The following is a 23,214-nucleotide window of genomic DNA, read 5'->3' as shown; positions in this document are numbered from 1 at the left end:
GCATGCGATCAAATCGCATGCAATGCGATCGCATGCGATGGCATACGATTTTGACAAAAAACTGCCAAAATCGGTAAAAATCGCATCGCATGCCACTATATATGGCATGCGATGGGAGCCGTGATACTCCACAAGTACCCAAAAAAAGTTTCCCATAGCAACCAATCCCATCTGCCTATAATTTTATAGAATGTTCTTGATAAATACTTTCTTAAAGTGGACTGGTTGCTATCGGCAACTTCGCCACACTTTTCACTGCTTGACACACTAACCCCTACATTTGTACGCAAGTAATTATGAATAGACTATGGAGAATTTAAAGTCACAACCTAAACATGCTCATAACTATCACTAGGTCCCAGCAAGCTGCAAAACTGACCCAACAACACAAAGAAAATGGGGGGCAACATGCTTGTAAACAACTGAATAATGAGATGAGTGTAACGAATAATGCATTAGGAAGTGCAGAACAAACCTGATAATCTAAAATACTAAAACCAAGTCCAAGGCTTCCCTTTTCCAGCTCAATATTTTGAACATCAGTTTCCCACATTGCCAATGGTGATCCTTGTGTGTCTTCCATGCCTGGGCTATCGTCACCTGCTGTCACGTTCAAGTCATCTGTCTCCGAAGAGCCAATAGCCCCAAATGCAACATGATGCTAAAACAAAAAAAAATTACATGGCACTTCTTCAATGTATACAACAATCAGGTCAATGTAATGATTACTAGTTGTTTTTGACATTCTTATCCAACATGAAAGTAATACGGAATTTTTAACATTAAACAATATTAGTCTAAACCAGTATTTATCATTAACTCTGCATTCTAAAAATCTGCACGAGAACTATATAGTCAGGCATCGTTTTATATATATATATATATATATATATATATATATATATATATATATATATATATATATACATGTGTATAGAGATAGCACTCTCCAATCAACTTCAACAGCCGGGGTGCCATGTGCCAGAAAGTCACCACCATTTTGGAGCTTCCATATCCATACAAGAAAAAATTGCAGACACTCACCGGACTTGCTTGTAGCTATTTAATAACACATCACCTTTACGTGCATAACAGTGGGTACAGGTCGACGTTTCGGTCCCATGCTGGACCTTTCTCAAGACCCCCTTCCTGCTTTCTCCAGCGTGTAACTACCCCTGCCCCATGTGGACCTTAAATAGCAGTAGGTGGTGGCCAACCACTCCCCTTCATTAATTGCAGGAAGTGATGTGATTCTAAACAATCCTCATAAAATACATAATACACAGCGATAACACATACTATATTAATATTGCACATAGCCCATAACATACCTTACTCTTAATATCACCTTGATCGCCCAAATCTACATCATGATCGTCTTAAACCAACTTAATTCCATTTCAGCGTGTGACACGCACTCGTGTAGCGTGCGCTCCACCACCCGGACTTCCGGGCGGAAGTACATCACTGTGTACTGGCCGTCCAGTTTCTCAGCCAGACGCACAGCGTGACACGCATCCCTTAACGGCGAGCGTTCCATCTCCCGGACTTCCGGGCGGAAGTACACCATCATCCACTGCCTACCTAATCTCAACCAGACGCAGGGGACGTGGAACGCACGGCCATCGCGTTATCGTACGGCGATATTAACTGTCAACATTCTCAGAACCACATGACCCGCATATACAAATGCGGTTCACACCAAAATCAGAGGCGGGCAAATCATTAGTCACTGGAACGCACGGCCATTGTACATTGCGTTCCATATACCTCTTTATGTGTATTGTATTCATATGTGTATTATCGAATACATTAAAAGAACCTCGCACCCATAGGTCAAATATCTATTGGCCACCACTGTATGCACATCAGTGTCCACATATTGAGGCACCCCAAATTAATACATACATATATATACAAAACCTATATACAAAAAATTACCACATCACTTCCTGCAATTAATGAAGGGGAGTGGTTGGCCACCACCTACTGCTATTTAAGGTCCACATGGGGCAGGGGTAGTTACACGCTGGAGAAAGCAGGAAGGGGGTCTTGAGAAAGGTCCAGCATGGGACCGAAACGTCGACCTGTACCCACTGTTATGCACGTAAAGGTGATGTGTTATTAAATAGCTACAAGCAAGTCCGGTGAGTGTCTGCAATTTTTTCTTTATATATATATATATATATATATATATATATATATATATATATATATATATATATATATATATATATATATATATATATATATATTAAATTACATAGATACTACTAAAAGCACACCTCATGCAGGGTTCAATATTAATTATACCTCATTTAAACTGCTCAACACGGATTAATAAAGTGGTCTTTCCATTTATTTTCTAAAATTCTGTAGCTAGTATGATAATTATCTTAATAAAGACAGCAAATATCTATATTTCCAGTCATTGTAGCCGTACTTCCACAAAACAAATACATTACCTGTGATTCTTCACTTGAACTAGGATGTATTGGCATATCTTCTTGCATTTTTGAGAATGTGGATACAGATGTAGTGGCGACATGGTCACACTGGAATAGACAGTATAACAGATTACATGTTTTAAGTATAATTAGTTTGTTTAAAAATAAAAACACAAGGTCATTTCACCTGTTAGGGAGTTTACAATCTACTTATGCATTTGCTAAAAAATTGCAGTAGTTTATGCATTTGTTTTATTACCCTTGTAAGCTTTTGGTACAAATAACATGATTATTTATAAGAAAAGTGTTGACCAATAACCAGTGAACTAGTATATATCCAATGTATTGTCGTTGATTCAATAAATACATTTCCCCAAAAGCCTAACAATATGGCTGGCAGTGTCTTAATTCCTCACACTCATAAGCGTCTGAAATCAATATTATACAGACTAGTAGAAGTGCCATGTGTAATACCTATTATGGTAATAAGATCGAAGGTCTTGTGATGGACCACACATACTGCAATCTGACCCACATGCAGAGCGAAATTGCAGTTCTGAAGGTTCAAGAAGCACACTAAAAATGACTATATTGTGAATCAGTCCAAAGACCATCTCTGCTATTCCTGCATGACCAACAATGAGCTAGAGTCCAAGATGATGGAGGTCATTGGCTGACATAGGGTTTTATCTACTGAACCTTGGTCAGAGAAAGTGGATGGAGATAAAGTGCCAACCAACCAATTCCTAATTGTCATTATTCAAAACAGCCTGTATTTTAGCAGTTAGGAGCTGATAGGTTGATCTGTCCACTTTCTCTATCTACTAGGCCTAGTAAATAGACCGCTCTGCTTTTATTCCACAATAGTGACACTGAATTGCAACTTTTTACTGCCAAATAAGGTTCAGCCCCCTCACCACTAGTATAATAATGCCTGCCAGATGGGGATGGGTCATAGGGTCGATTCAATGAAGGTTGACCACTTAAGGTCGACAGGCCTAAAGTCAACAACTGAAACAGGTTGACATGGCTAAGGTCAACAGGGTCAAAAAAATCAACACAAGCATTAGGTCGACAGTCAAAAAGGTCGACATGAGTTTTTCACGTCACCCCCACCACCGAATGCCTACATGGACACTAAGACCGCTGCGTCCGCTCACCATGCATCGGGCATGGTGCCTCGCTACACTCAGCACAGTATTATATTCTTCCACTGCGCCATAGCAGATGGTAGGGTATGAAATACCAAATGTCGGCTTAAAAAAAAAAAAAGTGAAAAACATATGTTGACCTTTTCACGGTCGTCCTTTCCATTGTCAAAATAATACTTGTGTCAACCCTCCAACTGTCAACCTTAACCATGTCAACCTTTTCCAGTTGTCCGCCTTAGCCCTGTCAAACCTCAGTGGTCGACTTAATGTAGGTTGACCTTAAGAGGTCATCCTGGAGACCGTATCCCTGCCAGATTACCATCCAAAACCAGTGACAAACTGACTAAGGCAGGCATGTCCAAACTCTGGCCCTCCAGCTGTTGTGAAACTACACATCCCAGCATGCTTTGCCATAGTTTTAGCATTCACGAATAGCAAAACTGTGGTAAGGCATGATGGGACCCGTAGTTTCACAACAGCTGGAGGGCCATAGTTTGGACATGCCTGGACTAAGGAGAGCCCTGCTTCTATTCTATAGCCTTCATACAGCAGTGAACATCATCAATGCACTTTATAATTTAACACATACTTTTTCAGTCAGATGAATGTCATGTTCAGAAATGCATTTTTCTTCAGTGCTGAAAATGCCAGGGGCTGGGCGACAGCATACCATAGTTACACTGATCGGCAGCTCTTTCAAGATATTTATCACGTCCTTATGATTTTGACCAAGGAGAGAGATTTCATTCACCTTATAAAAAATAAAATCCACTATGTATTAATACAAAGTATGTAATAGTTTACACACAATCATATACAGTTCCTTTTTGGAAATGTTCTTCTATAATTTATCCCAGATTAATTTCAACAAAAATGCAGTAAATACAGTAGTGTCATTGCCTTGTGCTAGAACAATTTAATCAGGCTTATTTACACATTCTGTACTGCTAATAAGGGAACTTTTGTTCTTAAATTGGAATCCCTTTCTCTAATGATCTGGGATAACAAAGATCGTGGATCATGTTAAGTGACGAGGGCACCAGGTTTCCTCCAAATCACAATTAAATCAACAAGGAGACTAACATATCAGGTAAGTACAATAGAAATATGCATTCATATTATGGGGGCATTCAATCTTATCTGGATTTTTCGGGTAGTCAAAAATCCGGACATCCCTATTCAATGTGACCGTTTCAGACTGTTTTTCACTGAAAAAGAGTCTACTTTTTTTAAGTCTAATCTGCATCTCCAGAAAATAGTCAAAAAACGGGTGCATTTTTTATTTAAACACGCGGATCTCCAAGTAATTCGCAGATCCAGGTGTTTTCCGACCATGCTGACTTTTCCAACAGTCGGAAAATCGGCACTTGAATTGAATTTAAAAATCAACCTAAAATTGTAGTGACAATTTTTCCGGCTGTTGGAAAAATCAGCATAGATTGAATACCTCCCATTAGTCTGTCCCCCTACAGATCCTTAGAGGAAAGTTTAGTGTCTAAATGTAATGATTTTGATTAGATTATCATACCTGCACAGTGCTGACCATTTGGTAGTAACACACAAAGGACCTTTTTCTGGTCCGTTCGCTTGCATGCAAATTCGTATGCGAGTGCGATGATTATGAAATGCGCATGTGCCGGGTGCGTGCGGACACGGCAAATAAATTGTTCACCAAATGCATTGTGGCCGGTGGGTAGTGGGCGTAGACCCGCCCATGGTAACACCCAGCGTTTCATGGGAGTTCCCATGAAAACCCTTGGCGTTCCTATGGAAATCGCCCGCCCACTTCCTTCAGAATGGCCACGCACGTCTAAAATTGCTCTGATTAACCTTAGATGTGTGTACCTTCCACATCATTTGATGGTCGATGACCATCAAATGATGTGGGTATTCCCCCGCAGGCTGCAAATGGATGTTTATGTAAAAAATCCATTGGCAGTCAGTACGTACGAACACACACACTGCGAATGGGTGGTGACCAAGCCACCATTTGCAAGACGGGGTTTGGTGGACTCGCAAGGCTGCTAATTCACAGCCTTGCAAATCAACCAGAATAACCCCCAAAGTCTGTACAAAGTACAGATTTGTCCTGATACACCATGCAGTACTACAGGGACAAGTGTAAATTTAGCATCTTATTTGACTCTGCCAAACACCACTCAATATATACCACAGATGCTAGGCTGGGGCTAAATCGCAGATGTGGCTTAATGTTTTTACACATATGTACACAGCTATATTGATTGTTGCACAAGATTTGAGCTAGAGTACAACATTAAAGGCACAATCAGATCAGCAGATTATGATGGGTAATCAAGGGCCACTTCACTGATGTAGAACAATGAGGTCTATGTACAGATGTAGCGGGATTCATCTTTGCAGGTGATGGCGTCGCCATCGCCATCCCCTGCCCCGCCGCCATCTGTATGCCGGAAGGGTCCCCCCCAGCCCCCTCGAGCGGGAGGCGGACAGTATTGCGTCCGCCTCGCCGCCCGGATACTGAGACGCGCGTGCGTGGGGGGCGCACGCGCGTCTGCCAGATAGAGGCGCCATGCTGCTGGCGGTTCGCCAGCAACAACGAGATAAGATTCATCTGTAATAAGCCTTGGAAAAGAGATGTTTGAAAATAAGTTGATGGAGATAAACTGCCAACCAACCAGTGCCTGACATTTTCAAACACAGTCTGTAGCATTGCGTTAGGAGCAAACTGTCTGGTACTTTATCCCCCTCCAAACCTCAGTACATACACCCCAATCTTTAATAATGAAAACTGCAAACAACCAGGCCTTACTTCCAGAAGTTCATCCCCACTGTAGAGTGTTCCACTGCGACCAACTGGGCCCTCTGGAAGTATGGATCTCAGGAAATGGTGGCCACCAGACGCTTCAAGGCTAATGCCTAAGCCACTGCTTTCACTAAACTTGTTAACTTGAGCTACCTGAAAAAATATAAAAATCAAATGCACAGAATGACAAACTTACAAAAATATCAGAACCAAATTTTATTGTGTAAATATATGTAATAGCTAATGTTTCCATAGCAACATTATAAGGATGTGATGTGTTTTGACAAAAACAAAGAAACAAAAAAAACAGCACATTCCAAATGTAATTTCTGGAATGAAAATATAAAGACAGAAATGAAAACACATCGGCAGTTCTGTTAAATCAGAATAACATTAACACTAATATAAAAATAATATTCTATCATAAAATGTGTCAGTCAAAAAACCTACATGCACGCAGATCACTCCTTTAACAGTACAGGTACAACGCCAATTATCTGGCACCTAATTAAATCTGGACATACAGTATCAGGCAGAGAGGGTTCAGCTAGGTTGCAGGTGGTGATCAGGCTGCAGAGTTAAGATGTGGAGCTGGAAGTCAGGGTTCCTGAGGTTTAGGCCTTGGGGGAGGGGGGGCAGGAGGGTAAGCTGACAGAATGCCACTGTATGTACAACTAATAATACAGCAAAACAGATAAATTTGGGAACAATGCTGGAAACAAGGGTGCATGATTATCAGTGGTGTACCTAGTCTACAATTGCTATAACACGTCTCCCTATTCTCTTCTTAACAGGAGACTACTTAGTTTTTATTCACATGTTCATCCAACAGGTCCCTGCCTCCCCCACAAGATCAACACACTAAATACACCACTGTGCTGCTGTGAACACTCTCATAGACTGAAGATGGCTATACAGTAGTTTCTGCTTACTCTACCCTCTGCAAACTTGGATCATACCTGGCCAGCAGAAGATGAAGGCAGAACACCACTGTGCCTCGTTTAAACAAAGCTCAACATCACATATGTACAGGTATATAATACAGTTGATTTATAGTAAAGCTGGCCACAAGTGGTCATCAAAACCTTCCGACCATTCACACAGGATCAATAACTGCATGCATTCGAAGTGTTGACAGTTACACTAAACCAATTAGTGTCCCATGCAGTGTACTTGATCCAATAAAAACACTGAAGTGATCAGATTTACATCAGACAAAACCAGTATGAGCAATATTGCTTAATTAAGCTACAACAATAATATGTAATAAAAAGAAACATACCACAACTTCATAGTTTGCTCCCATGATGCTCTGCCACTTGTCTCTCATAACATCTTCATTATTTAAGATAGGGAGACATTCTTCTTCTGGCAAAGAGAAATTATATCTTTACATCATTGATTACATAAGAGCAATGCCTAATTACAGGGATTTATACATGAGAAGCTGTGTTATTATGCAACAAACATTTATAGTTACTCAAAGCAAAGTGATACAGCCTTTGATAACATAGCACAGTGTATGTTAAATATAATTCAAAAGATATACAGATGTGTTCTCATACTTAACACTAGCTGCAGCCACAGCAAATATCTCTACTCAGCGAACCAGGATTCAGATGCACCAAGCTTCAAAAAGTGCTAAAGTGGAGAGTGGTAAATTACCAGCCAACCAGCTCCTACACTGATCTGTACTCCTATCCTGAGTTCAGAGGCAGAACTACCATTGGTGCAGCAGATGCAGTGCACCGGGGCCCCTGAAGAATAAGCGGGTCCATTGCTGCCGCTGTCACCCACACTTTTTCTCTGTCACACCCTGCCTCCCCCGGCATAACACCGTCACACTCTTCAGCTCCTGGTCACCCACTGCTGTTGCATAATGTGAATTTTGGTTGGGGTGGAGGAGGGGGGCCCAAATTATATTTTTACGCCTGGACTCACCACCCACGTGTTCTACCACTGCCTGAAATGGTGCCAAATATCAGTTTGGTGTGCCATAGACTTTTGGATTTATTTCTTGAAATATACATTTTAATTAGCTGTATTATTCCAATATTAGTGAATTAAGATTTAAAATTCAGGACACATTATGCAATCCGAGAAAAATAGCAGATGCCTGATATGAGTGACCTATGGCTTGTGCTATTAATTTTTATGCTTAAGGGCCAGATTCTCTAAGCTTCAAAAGTGATAAAATGGAGAGTGATAAACAATCAGCTCCTACCTGCCATGTCACATGCTGTGTTTGAAAAATGTCAGACAGGAGCTGATTGGCTTGCTGTTTATCACTCTCCATTTTATAATTTTGGAAGCTTAGAGAATCTGGTCCTTAATCTGCTACTTTATACAAATTCCTTCAAGACAAAAAAAATATTGATCCTTAGTTGCTTAGTTGCTATAATTGTGATGCAAATCTCAGACAAAAATACGCAATAATGGGAATCACTATGCATGGTCATACAAGGGACTATACGGGCTCAAAATTATAGGTATATGAGTAAACATCCGTACAGTACTTTGGAATATGTTACTGCATAAAATAAATAAAAACATTATAAATATAACATTTCTATTTAATATTTATATAAAAAAATGTGAGGATTTTAAATTCGATTTTTAAATTGAATATTAAGTGTAAAGTAATAGTTTTCTCTTGTATGAGCGCTGCAGCTCCTATGGAAGTTGTTTAAATCTGTGAGTAAAGGTGGCCATACACACGTAGATTTATCTTCAGATCTGGCTGGTTGGAACAAAAACATGGTTATGGATGAGAGCAAATGACAGTTGACCATTTGCTTGGAAATGCTGGAAAACTGACAAACTGTCACTCATCCATAACCATGTTTTTGTTCCAACCAGCCAGATCTGAAGATAAATCATACTAGTGTATGGGCACCTTTACTTGTTTAATCCATAATAACAAAAAAGAGTGATCTGTCTGGACCCCATGCCTGCTTAATGACTGCTGTTATTGAACTGCTGTGTGATCGTGCCAATTCTGCGCACATGCCAGGTCTTATTAAAGACAAGTCGATAAACTTATTGAACTTCAAAAGAAAATAAGTCCTTTTTAGAAACATTGTGAAAATAAAATTGCAATCGGAAGCAGATAAAAGAACCAAAACATCCATTTGTTGGTGATTCTCCTCTATCATTAAGTCCATTTTTTCTGTCCTATAAAAAGAACATACGGTGCAAATGCTGCAGTTTCCCATCAATGGCAATTATAGCCGGAGGTTCTTTTGAAAATATTTTCTCTATTTTTCATCTCCTTTCAACCATGATATGGTGATACTAACACAAAACATATTACCCATATTGTTACTCTTTATATTATATCAAAAAGAAATAATATTAGCATATGCACTTTTTTTGAATTGGCTCCAAAAAAGAGATGTGGGTCAGTTTAGATTCTTTAAATAAACTGTATCTGTCAGATGCCACAATATAGCAGGGAAGAAGATCTAAGGGACAGCTGGCCCACTCTAGCACTGACAGATTTCTGCAGTGCGCATTCCCATATGAAGTCTGTATAGAACAGGAATGCAACTAGTACCTGTTTGTTCACCTTTTCTATTTGATGCAGGATGTGTGACAGTGGTACTGATCATTGAGGATAGCGGCTGGTGGTTCTTAGTGTTTTCTGGAAAAATAAAAGTAATGATGAGTGCGTGGGAAATTACACTGCTCCAAATAACTTGTGAAGTGAGACTAAAAGGATTTAATCTATTAGTCATAAAAAGTAAAATTGGAAACAAAATAAAAATTAATTTTATACAGTTTAAGTAATCACAATAAAACATAACCCAAAAACAGAAACGAATTACCCTAAAAGCCAGGTTACATTGTTCAAAAGTGCTACTGGCATTCTTAAAGAGCAGAAAGCGGGACAGTCTATAATATAATACAGTAGCAAAATCATCAGAAAGGAAAGAAAATAATGTTTATATATATATATATATATATATATATATATATATATATATATATATATATATATAATGCAATAATATTCCAGATTTACTTTTTTCAATCATATAAGTTTATTAAGAGAATATTCCAGATTTTTGAAATATAACATATTTGCTTTTGATTTGATAATAGCAGTTAACATATTATTGGTAAGTGTGTTTCATTTAGGGACTGTGCTTGTATATGCCTCTATGCAGAACTGAATTAAGGGGCTCTCTTAGGGTCCCCTCTGGTTGGAGCAGCACAATGATCCACTTTGCAGTTTTAGAGAAGTGCACTGTGCTGCTTCTGTTACTGCACAGTAGCCATTGGCCACAAATGCCCCATATAAACAGGGCAGTGGGAGCTTTGTGCTGAGCGATCTAGTGAAGCACAGATCGCTCAACACACAACGCTGCACGTGTAAGGCACATACAAGGCCTCATATCTCAGTACGCCATGATTTAAGAATATTTAGCTTGTAATAAATGTAAAGCTAGGTGAAAGGTGTAGATATCTACGCAACATTAATTGATTTTATTTTTTTAAAGTCTCATATGTTCTGCCACAGGATGAGATAATCAAGGCCGATAGATAATAGAAACCGAGCATTTCTGGACATTTTGTGACCATTTTATCAGCGCCTGGTCAAACTGCTCATGAATACACACTATGCAATAAAACAGGCCGATCACCTCAATAATTTTATAGTGTGTACCTAGATAAAGTATTTATATTCAGAATTCTGAAATGAAGCCCTACTTTGGATCATGTTGGATTTCTCAAGATTGAAGACGTAAGTAGTCAGTCATAGACCATTAACATCTCTACCTAGGAACTTTACAGGCATGTAAAGTTTTGTAAAAAATATTAATAGGAATAATAAAAATACTAATAATAATGCTAGAGAGAAAGGAGGCAGCTATAACTCACTGCTCACTAATTAGCAAACTATCTCAGTAAACTAAAACCACTGCCTGTAATCTCTATGCATGTGCAGGATCTACAGCGAATTACTATGTACAAAGACAAATGCTTCAGTTCATAAACTCAAGAGGAAGATAAAGATTGATAATAAACTATTTATATGGTTATAATGAACATTACCATTAAAACGTAATCATTATACAATATTATGGTCCAAAACAAAAGTATAACTATTTATTTGTGTGCTTTACCATGGGAGTCTTCCTCGCTTTGCGATGTAACATTTTGGTCAGTAGGTCTGCCAGATTCTTCAATTTGATGAGTGATAACTTCCTGCTTTTGCCCTCTCCTGATTAATGTAAGATGAACGGTTTGTCCTGTGTGACGTAGAACTTCCACTGCTTGCTGATTTGTGTAACCCTGAAGATTAGTCCCATCAACCTAAACATATTGGTAAAAATAAAACACTCAAATGAGAAAGTAACATCAGTTGTATATATATAACGATTTAATATATGGGTGCAGAATGATGTCTAATTTGCTATTAAATAGTCATTACTCCTTTACAAAACAAACAGTCCATTTAGCATATATATCACACCATCTGTTTGCTGTACATACAGAAAAATAATAAGGAAAATGTATTAATAATGTTCAGAGAAAATGTTCATGTTTCACACTTCTATATATAGTACATATAAAATGATAGTTCAATGCACATACATACAGTATATATATATATATATATATATATATATATATATATATATATATATATATATATATATATATATATATATATATATATATATATATATATATATATATACACACATACAGCAATCCCCATAATAAAATAACTCACCTTAACATACAAATAATCAACTTAAATAAATAAATAATGGGGTTTTAGTTCATGAACTGATCAATGCATTGATTATCAATTGATCAATGCGATCATTATTAGTCAAATACTCTCTTGGACAGAGAAAAGGCAAAACTCAATTATGAATCTAACCTAAAATAATAGGAAGCAATGCAGGCATCGGCACAGAACAAGGTCCATCTCAAATGCTACATACACATTGTCCACATCCAACTGTCCAATCACCAATTTGCCATCAGTTTTCACACACAACAGATCAACCTGAAATTACCCATACATTTAAAATCATACAGATTATCTCCTCATTTACTTTTGGTCTGTCTGGCACAGTGTAGACCTTGTAACTTAGATGCACAATGCATTTTTAAATTTGCATCTTATTTAACCACTAAGGTACTAAAGTACATTGCAAGCATACAATGACCACTGGGGCTGGCAGTACTTGTATGTTCAAATCGGTGCCCGTAGCCATTGTTTTGTTATGCTTATTCAGCAACTTTATATACATTTTATATGGTTACGGTTAGGCGCCGCCGACGCCCATGTCCTACCTCCGACAGACCCATTGTCACTCACGGCAACGGAGGTTCGGGAACTGCGGGCGGCGGCTATCTTCCTCCGGCTTCAGCCTGGCAGCCAGGGCGGAAGCGTCGGGCGTTGCTAAGCAATGTTCCGAACTTCCGCCCTGCACGGACAGGGGCAGAGGTTGACATCACAAGCCGCTAGGAACAGACGCCGGTTAAAGTTCTGCTTGTGCCAGTCATATCAGAGTGTTCCCGATTCCCAGACCTGTCCAGCGCCAGTGTCTTTGAGCCTGTCAGCTATTTCCAGCCTTCCAGTCAGCTCCTGGTTCCTGCTACAGCCTGTATCTGCCAGCCTCTGGACTTCCTGGGTATCTCCATCTCTCAGTCTGGGGTTGTTGCAGTTGTTTTTTCTCTGGTATCACCTTGTGCATTGTTGCACCTCTGCTATTGTTATTCTCTTTAGGGCATTTCCATCCTGTGTATTGTTACACCAGTACATTGTATTTAGTGTGTCATCTTTCTAGCATTGTTTCTTTCCCAGAGACTATGGGGGTACCCCATCCTGTGTGGGTCCTTAGTCAGTCTTCCTCTTGCGCTCAACCTGCCTCAGCAGACACCTTGTCTCACATAAGGCCTGGCGGCATCGGGGTTGGAGCTGGCATAATCAGCTCCTTCGAACTTGGCTGTTAAAGGTGTAGTTTAGCACCACATGTGTCCGTCGACCGCAGGTAGAGGCAATAGAGTTAGGGGTCAGGTTTGGCAGTACTTCCCAGAGTCCTAACAGTTACTATGAAATTTGTGACAAAAGTAGTAACCTAGCGTCCCTGGTACACGGTGAGCTGCTATGTATATGGCAACAGTTCATGCCATTTTTAAGAAAACATACAGATGGAGAAGCATGAACAATCTTGAACTATTTGGGAAAAAAAGACTGTATAAGGACATATCTATACATGCATAAAACGAAAATGAAGGAGCTACAACAACATAATGAACTGTACAATCTCACTACAAAGACCCCTTATGCAATTCTACCCTAGCTGGATATTTTCATGTAACTGGGCACACAGTGGATGAGCTGCTTTCAGGGTCAGCTATGTAACTGAAATCTGTCAGTACAGTGGCACCAAGCTACCCGCAGTAAACCCCACCCCCTCCTCCGCCAGGCTGAGCACTAGTGCAACAGATAAATTGTGATTTGTTACATTTGCTATCATCAGAAAAAAAGCTCTGAAAAATAAGTAAGCATGTGTATATAATGCATTGCACACATATTGTATTATTTATAATTAATACTCACAGCAATAATCTGATCTCCGACACGAATTCTTCCATCCTGCTCAACAGCACTATCTTTAGTAATACTTTTCACAAAAATACCAGAGGGCTCTGATGATAGATAAAAAAATAATAATAATAATGACTAAGTAATATCCTCTCGTTTCTAGGTTTATTTTTTGGCATGCAAATGCACAGGAAAAAAGACTGTGACCAAGAGAAGACTAATCTCTTTCAAGTGAGACTGCCTGCAGTCGGTCTCTGTTTCCCGGTTACATCATCTACGCACGTCAGCCATTGCCACCACTATTATATCTCTTCAAGTAGATGAACAATACACACATGCTCAAAGCCTAAAGATAACAATGCATGAAGCAGAAACCATCTTCAATTTACAGTAAAAAACAAAAAACATAACTGTGTTTACCTGAACTTTTATCACCAACATAGCCAGCAATGGTTATTCCCAAACCCTGAGTATTTTTTGCAAGCTTTACATCAAAGGCTTCACCATCCGAATCTCGAGTCATTAAAACATTTCCCTTGAAAATGAAAAAACAAAAAATATTAACTATATAAGCCACCTTAAGAAACACATTACCATTGTAGAAAACGATACAATTATGTGCACCAGAATTGCAAATGCTCGGTTAATTTGGAGAGGTATATTTACAGTAGCAATTATGTTTATAATTATCATGCTGAGAGCTAAAAGGAGGCCAACATAGGCAGAATACTTGGGAATCTAATGCACCAGAACTTTAACATTTCAGCTATAGAATGTGTTTTTATAGAAATATAGAAAATGCAATATAACATTGCAGGATCACATTCCTATTGTAAGAGATATAAATGCAAACTCGAAAAATGCTCTTTTTAATACAAGCCATTCTCCAAACATGCAAAGAGGATTGTTGTACTTTTGGTATATACATATTTGCAGGCATATTTACATTTGTACTGACACACTCTGGCCAGTATTCAATGCTTTAGATTTGCTGTCGTTTACAGCGAATCTGGCATTTATCTGGGCTAACGGCAAATTTTTTCTCTGAAAAAATGATTCTCCCTATTCAATGGAGACAATTCGCTGCAAGTGAACAGCGAATGTCTGCCGATTCGCCGTGTGCAATTCGCCGCTGGTTTTCAATGGGGTTTTTACTCAATTCACAGAGAGTTTGTTCAATGCTCAAATTATCAAATCAAATGGAGAACTGCTTTCTCCTGTGATTTTCACCATGATTCACCTTTTTGAATTCGTCATCTTTTTAAGGTGAACTGGAATGTGATCTTTTAAAATAAAGGTTTTTTTTTTTTGTGTGTAAAAAAATATGAATTTTTTTTTCTGTGAAGGGGCATGCTATTTGATATTCATATATTCACTGCACACTGGTCCCGATCATTAAATATGCAGTATCGGGACCAGTGAGTGCAGCGGCTGATGGTTCCCTATCCCAGTCCCCTGCCAGCTCTCCCGGGGCTCTCCCTGTGTTCCTGCCAGCCCTCCTTCACCCCCACAGTGTCCGGCGCAGGCAGGGAGGCTTCCATCTCCCTGCCTGCTGCCGTCCCCCGGCTCCCTGCGGCATTTGCCGGGGGGTGGTTTAAAATTCACCACCAGGGGCAGCGAGCCCGAGGCGTTGAATAGGGGGTGAGGGTGGGCTGGCAGCGAATGCACCAGCCCTCCGGAACCCGGCGATTGTGCAGCGAATCCAAAACAGGATTCGCTGCACAGGGTGAATTATGGCATTGAATACCTGCCTCTGACTGCACTGTTGGTAGCTCTCGAGGACTGGAGTTGGCTACCCCTGCTATAGTGAAACAGTTAGAAGTGAAGCTGCAGTCATTGAAGACATCTAGTGATCCATCCTTGCCATTCCACATAGGATTGCCATAACTATAGAGCTGCTGTAAAGATCAAAGATTAAAAAACCTATTATAAAAAGGTCCCATTGCCAACTATATAAAGTCTGCAAATCCACATGTAACACCCAGATAGATTTGGTGTATAAACTTCAGGAAATGTTTCAAAATGACTGATCAACAGGTACCACGTTATATTCACTACAGGACTATAAAGAAGAATTTATTATTCTGGAACTCATCTGTGTGTATCGTTACTACTTTAATAACTTTTGGGTCAGTTACCACAGGCAATTGTGACTTACAATTCAATCAATGAACTGGTTCTACTCTAATGCACTCATGTTTTGCCTATTTATAGATTCCAGAGCGGAACCATTCACACAAGACTATAGAACACAAATTTACAATCTTAACAATATACTACCTACGGTACATTAATACAATCACATATACTGTAACTTTTGAGGCCTCTTACAGTAGGTTAAAGCAGTTAATCTGAAATGGCCTAATTGGTGCACTATGTGGAACTTTCAGGCTCCCTGTACTATAAAATAAAGTTACTGGATCAGAAATTTATTTTAGATAGTAAAGTTGGAAAATTGATCCAACACTTTCAACACTTAAAGGTCATACACACTGGGGGCGACTTTGAGCTGAAACAGCATGTTTGAGCAGCTTTCAGCTCAAAGCCGCCCAGTATGCCCCAGCGATGATTGGTGAGCGCTGCTGCATGCTCCCTCATCATCTCTGGGAAAGCCGCTCATCTGCTGGTAATACCAGCAGATGAACGGCTTTGAGGACGGCTTTGCATAGCTCTGCGCTATGCAAAGCCATCCTCTCCGCTCTGACGGTGCCGGGCAGGGGGAAAGCTGTTCAGTGTGTATACACTGAGTGGCTTTCCCCCAGCGATGAACGCTATGATCGCTGCCCATACACGCTGGGCAAAATCGCCCAGTGTGTATGGACCTTTAGGATATGGTTTCTTTTTGTGAAATTGTATTGATTGTAGCTTCCAAATTGCACTCAGTTAACACTACATTGTTTCTCAGTAAACTAGCAACAAAGTTTACTTAGTATAGTGCTCCAGAAGATCTCTAAACTCAGTATTTGGGCCTGATGTATTAAGCTTCAAAAGTGATAAAGGAGGGAGTGATAAACAACCAGCCAATCAGCTCATAACTGCCATTTTTCAACCCAGCTTGTAACATAGCAGGTAGGAGCTGATTGGCTGGCTGTTTTCACTCTCCATTTATCACTTTTTGAAGCTTGATACATTTGGCCCTTTGTAGGTTGCTGACTCCAGTTTTCAATAGGTTTTGGTCGCTGTCTTCCTGCTGGAAGGCACATGTTACACTTTATACTGGATACTTTACCCTACTCAGTGCTGGTTTTTACTAGCACCCTTAGAGGTTCTGCCTGTTACCATGTACTAATTAGACTCTCCAAATGTTGCTATTAGCAGAACTGTCCTGGCAATTAGTATAGGTTATACTTTGCTCAGATAAATGTCTGTGCTGCCTCTGACGCTGTTCCTCTCTAACATCAGCTTGGGAAGTGTGCAGATGGTAATACAGGACTACCGACCTGTCGTTATGCACCAATGTCACCCCAAGAATGGGTAATTTAAAAATGATACGCTGCCTCATCTGTGCTACTGCTCTTTGAATAGAATTGGGAATCTCCTCTGCTCTGCCCACCAGCTGTCTATAAGGAGGAGACCACCTATGCATCCACACATTAGTCAACCTCCGCTGGATGAGAGGAACCTGCCCCCGTGCCATCCAGCAATGGGGAAACCCCACTTGCTTGTGCCCTTACTTTCAGTCACAGACATTGCTTACAGCTGTCTGAGAGGGCCCCAGAAGAGGACAGGCATCTGGGACACACACACCACTTAACACTGTTGGCACTTCTCACCACTGTGACTGAACGGATGGCTGCCAATATCTTCCATCGAACAGGAAACCCACAGGTTGGCACATCATGCAGCTCTGTTCCCTCAAGATGGCCACCACACCATTGCTCCAACTGTCCCCTCAGTGCCCAACAGTTACCTATTGACTGCATACAGTGCAGGCAGAACCGCCATGTTTTATCAGAGATGGGAGAGTTCCTGCTGAAAGCTCAGAGTTCAGGATTTGAGTCTAAAGATGCTCATACTCTAGTAAGATTTATCTTCAGATCTGGCTGGTTGGAAAAAAAACAGGTTATGGATGAATGACAGTTTGTCAGTTTTCAGTTTGTCAGTTTTCCAGCATTGCCAAGCAAATGGTCATTTGCTCTCATCCATAACCATGTTTTTGTTCAACCAGCCAGATCTGAAGATAAATCTTACTAGTGTATGGCCACCTTTACAATTTATCAGCATAAAGAGTATCACACTCTTAGGGGGTACCACACACAATTGATGATTTAAAATATATTTAAAAAAAAAAAACACCACATTCAACTTACTTTTAATTCAGGTACAGCAGATAACAATGGAGACATCTGCAGACTGGCAGTGGCAGAGACAGGTGTAGATGGATCAACAACTGGACCTCTGGCAATAACAAGCTTTACTCTGTTACCACATTGCCTTAATACCTGGGCAACTTGTTCACTTCCCATTCCAGCAAGGTCAGTGTCACCTATTTTTAATATATGATCTCCACTGGATAGCCTGCCATGCTGTTGTAAATAAATGGACACAGTATTGACATAATTAGTCCTTTGGTCAAGATCATTGGGTGCGATAAAATAAATGCAGAAAAACTAGAACATTAATATATCAAACATCTACAATTCATTGGCTTAGGTTGTTCCTCTGAAGCCACATATATACACATACATACAAAGAACTGAAAAAAAAAAAAAAAAAAAACTTTTTTTTTTACAACCAACCTGGTCTGCTACTCCTCCTGGTAGAATGGTCTTTACTATTACTCCAGTGGATTTACCTCCTACAATCCCAAAGCCGAGACCTGACCCATCATTTACCAATTCGATGTTCTCCACATGCTGCCAGTGCATCTAAGGACATATGGCATAAAAAGCATTAAGTAATTGTACACCTAGTACCTGACAGACAAGCATATGTTGCATTTTCCCACTGTGGTAAATTTGCTTAAATAATTTGTTTTCACTTATTGCTAACTAAATGAAAGTACAGAGCCCTTAGCAGAAAAAAGGTGTTGGCCAGTCAGTGGTAAGTAATTCTCCTCTTCAACCATCATTGAGAGGCTGATTCAAAGTTGCACGTAACTCCATATTATGAACCGATCTTACATTTGTTAGCACTGTGAATGTTCTGTGGCTGACAGAACACGTGTACGAGAAACTACAGGTGATTTTGTGGGAATTCAGTTGTTCCTTTTTTTTGTCACTTTCCCTATTCAATTGTGGCAGTTCTTTGACGAGTTTCCCCATCAATCCAATGAAGTTTCCCTTATGCAAAAATTCACCGGTCCTCATGTTTTTGACTGTGACGATATTTACGACAGTTAAAAATTTGCCACTTAAATTGAATAGATTGAATGCAAATTAAAAAAGTGGCGATTTTTAGACTGTTGGAAAAATCAGCATTAATTGAATACACCCCCTAAGTCAGTTAAATCTCTCATTGTGGCCGAACTGTGATTGAATGGGTTTATTGGTCTGTCAATTGCGCATTCACATGTAGCCTATGCGAAAATGTATAAAATAGTAATTAACAGGTACATAGTCATGTCATGCAGCTTGAGATAACTATTGTGAGTCAGCTGTCAGTCACAAACAACTCTGCTAAGATTGAACAGATGCGTGCAACACTTCATATGGGTGAACATCCACTTTATTTCTCTAATATGGCCTACAGAGGCAGACCGCCTACTCCAAGAAAAATCAGTTCAGTACAGTAATTCCTGAACATGTTTTTGGAACCCTAATTCTGAAATTTTCAATGTTCTATTTCAAAGTTCATCTATGGGGGCACAAACACAAGGGCACTTAAAAAGTCTGTACCTGTACTTCCCTCCTGGTATTTGTGTTGGGTTTCTTGCAAAAAACATACGTAACTTCCCTCACTCTAACAGTAAATGGTGTAGCTGATGGCTGATCTTTGTGGGTTTATCGATATCTGCCAGATTATATGCAAAGTATTCTGGAAGTCTAAGTAATAGATAAAAATTGTACACGGGTCGATGAAAATTACACTGTGTAGACAAAAATGATTGTATACCCCGAGCAAGGTAAATGGTCGGGAGGTATAAAACTTTTCAGATCAGACAGACATGTTTGTATTTTGCAATTGTCAAGAGAACGTCTGTCAGATTGTACGGTAGATACAGTAAAGCATTTAGGTGGTGGCATTATCCTATGGGACTGTTCCAGCTGCTTTTACAGAAAATTGGGTAAACCAGATGGACTGGTCAGTTCAGAGTCCAGGTCTTAGCCCAGGCATGTCCAAACTGTGGCCCTCCAGCTGTTGTGAAACTACACATCCCAGCATGCCTTGTCATAATTTTAGCATTCCCTAATAGCAAAACTGTGACAAGGCGTGATAGGACTTATAGTTTCATAACAGCTGGAGAGCCGTAGTTTGGACATGTTAGTCTTAGCCCAATTGAAAACCTCCAGGACAAATTAGAGTGATTGGTGCATTCTAGCTGATTAGACCTTCTTTGTCACAGTTGGTCACTGTACTTAAGGTGGAATAGCAAAACATACTGTCGGCAAACTGTCCACAATTTCCTGGATAAGAGCAAAGAAGGATGTCTGCAGGAATCTATTTGCTGTGAGTTTCCAATTACTTTTGTCTACATAGCGTATATATATATATATATATATATATATATATATATATATATATATATATATATTCTACTAATGTGTGGAAAGCCATATTATACGAGGTGAAAATGGCTCTACATGGGTGAGTGCTACATCTCCAAGTAAATTTTTTGCAAGACACCCATTACAAATTGAAAATGGAATGGCCAGACAAACACGCTGGTCTATAAGAGTGTGCCTTTGAAATACAATACTTACAGGACTAGAAAGTGCAGACACTGTGCTGGCATCAGATGGTGAGCGGGATATCACAGGGCTAATTAGCTGGGGTAACGGTCCTCTTGCAACCACAAGCTGCACATGATCTTTGGCCTTCTGCAGGAGGCCAATGGCTTGGTGATGTGTAATTGTCTGATCAAGAGGCTGACCATTTATGGACAGGATCTGATCAACTTCCTTCAACCTTCCATCTCTATAATAAAATGAACTAATCGTGACTATTTGCATTTATTTTATGTTACCTGCAATTCATTAACAAGTAATATATACCAATAAAACAAGAAATATATACTAATCCGAATACATTACCACTAACAATAGCTATTTCTGATCATTTCTGTAAATTATACCCTGCATTCCCTTGCATGTAATGCAGGCTCTAGATGTAACTACCATAGCCGTGGACACCCACTCAGGAATATATGACAAATAAGGATATGTTGTGTCCTATGTTTAAAAAACATTTCAAAGCACATATAAGATTTATTATCCTTCATTGAAAATAGATCTTACCTATAAGCAATGCTGCCCTCTTGTATCTCTTGAACAAATATCCCAAGTTCTCCACGGTTCTCACTTTTCAATCCCACCACACTAAAACCAAGTCCACCACTTGAAGGTTTAACCATATCCAGTGTTTCAATCTGCCGACCCTTTCACAAGATTAAGATGTTTTAGTGAAATGTTTTTGTATGCTAATAAGTATTTTAAAAATATTACAGAAACACTATAGAAGTGTAATGTGACGTGTGTCTGTTTGCAATAAGAGCCAAGTGCTTGCTCAGTAGTGGAGAGAGCTAGGCGGCACTCAGTGGGGTTGTTTTACAATGTGCAATGTGCATGCTGTGTCTCTGAGCGTATGCAACAATTAGCAACTTTTCAGAGATCCATTTGTAATGCATACGCCTCTACACCTGCAGTTAAGTGGGTGAGGCTGACAATGGGGTATATGCATGGAGAGAATGTTATGGGTGTGGAGGTGGATTTCCCTACACGGAGTTGAGTGTACCCAGAGATTTGTCTGATTTTGGATGGAGCTCTAGCACCACTTATTGTATTGATACAAAAGTGCACTGATAAGGATGACAGCTACCTTAGCAAACGTGTGAATAGGAGCAGTACTGCCGCAAAATGCATGCACTTCTGCATTTATTTCCAGGCACACAATGCGGATGACTTTCGTGCAACTCTGAACCAGCCTTTCTATGCATAAACAAAAATCACTGTACATTTTGCAACTTTTCCAAGCATACATTTTTAACACCCTTGTTGATAAACCATTATGGGAGGTATTCAATCTTATCCAGATTTCTCAGCTGATACCGATTTGTATTTGTTTGAAGTTGAATCCACGGAAAATAGTAGAAAACATATACATATTTTCAGCTAAAACAAATGGATAGGCGAGTAATTCACTGATCCACATTTTCCGGCCATCCCCAAAAAATCAGATTGAATAAGGAGAGTGTAAATTCCTGAAAAGTGAAAATTTTTCAGACTGTCGGGAATATCATCATGGTTTAAATACCTGGACAAGATTAGGTTTTTTTTGAGAGACAAAAAAAAGGGGAAAGAAATGTCTCTGTGGTGCACCAATACGTTTAAAATATAACCTTTATTTGGATCAGGTAAAATTTAGGCGAAAAAATAAGACACATTACAAACACACTGATTAAAAAGGATAAAGATATCCTCACTGAGGATATCTTTATCCTTTTTAATCAGTGTGTTTATGTGTTTGTAATGTGTCTTATTTTTTCGCCTAAATTTTACCTGATACCAAATAAAGGTTATATTTTAAACTTATTGGTGCACCACACAGAGACATTTCTTTCCCCTTTTTATTGTCTCTCAAAAAAAAACTAACCTTGTCCTTAAACTCATGTCCAGTGGTAGCACACCCTTACCATAATGATAAACACTTATGTGTTATGAATATTTGAAGGGGCCATCAAATATATTTAAAAAACCTTAACCTACTGTGCGATTAACAATCTCTTTCTGTGGTTTAAATACCTCCCTATGTCATAAGGTTTGGTATAAAGGTCATAAGGGCTAAATTTAAATTCCATAAAACTATCAATACCCACTAAGATACAAACAAATAAGACACAGATTTTATTACAATGTTGTTCTATTCCCAGACAACCATAAGCAAAATGGAGTAGATACTAGCAAAAATTCAAAATCCGTGTAGATGTGGCATGTGCCTCTTTTCTACTGAGCCCCCAAGTTTAGGCCTAAAACTGGTGTCCTCAGCCATAAAGACACTGAAATTGCCGAATTTCATCAATGTATAAACAGAAGACAACGTGTCAACCCTGCCTTACTGCTTCACAGACAGACTGTGTTGGACCTCATGTTGGATCGTGTA

The 23,214-nt window shown here is 39.4% G+C and overlaps 1 protein-coding gene across 10 annotated transcripts in view; it reads right to left on the bottom strand.

Annotated features, from left to right (window-relative positions):
* Positions 1-23,214, bottom strand: part of MPDZ (multiple PDZ domain crumbs cell polarity complex component) — a 144,817-nt gene that overhangs the window by 93,205 nt on the left and 28,398 nt on the right. For 6 of the 10 annotated variants that reach the window (XM_083185937.1, XM_083185932.1, XM_083185931.1 and 3 more), the window contains exons 5-17: positions 21,354-21,493; positions 20,820-21,033; positions 18,696-18,824; positions 18,267-18,482; positions 14,377-14,491; positions 13,972-14,060; positions 11,513-11,702; positions 9,940-10,026; positions 7,666-7,751; positions 6,390-6,536; positions 4,188-4,349; positions 2,466-2,555; positions 476-661 (exon numbers count right to left, since the gene is read on the bottom strand). In XM_083185937.1, the coding sequence (XP_083042063.1) occupies positions 476-661; positions 2,466-2,555; positions 4,188-4,349; positions 6,390-6,536; positions 7,666-7,751; positions 9,940-10,026; positions 11,513-11,702; positions 13,972-14,060; positions 14,377-14,491; positions 18,267-18,482; positions 18,696-18,824; positions 20,820-21,033; positions 21,354-21,493 (1,851 nt within the window). The remainder of the gene's footprint in view (positions 1-475; positions 662-2,465; positions 2,556-4,187; positions 4,350-6,389; positions 6,537-7,665; positions 7,752-9,939; positions 10,027-11,512; positions 11,703-13,971; positions 14,061-14,376; positions 14,492-18,266; positions 18,483-18,695; positions 18,825-20,819; positions 21,034-21,353; positions 21,494-23,214) is intronic. The other 4 variants (XM_083185929.1, XM_083185930.1, XM_083185933.1 and 1 more) reach the window with 4 other exon arrangements.

The sequence above is a fragment of the Crinia signifera genome, chromosome 1 (assembly GCF_055691185.1).
Source record: "Crinia signifera chromosome 1, ASM5569118v1, whole genome shotgun sequence".
Classification (NCBI taxonomy): Eukaryota; Metazoa; Chordata; class Amphibia; order Anura; family Myobatrachidae; genus Crinia; species Crinia signifera.
Note: the sequence above shows the minus strand (reverse complement) of the source record. Positions and strands in the feature narration are given on the sequence as shown.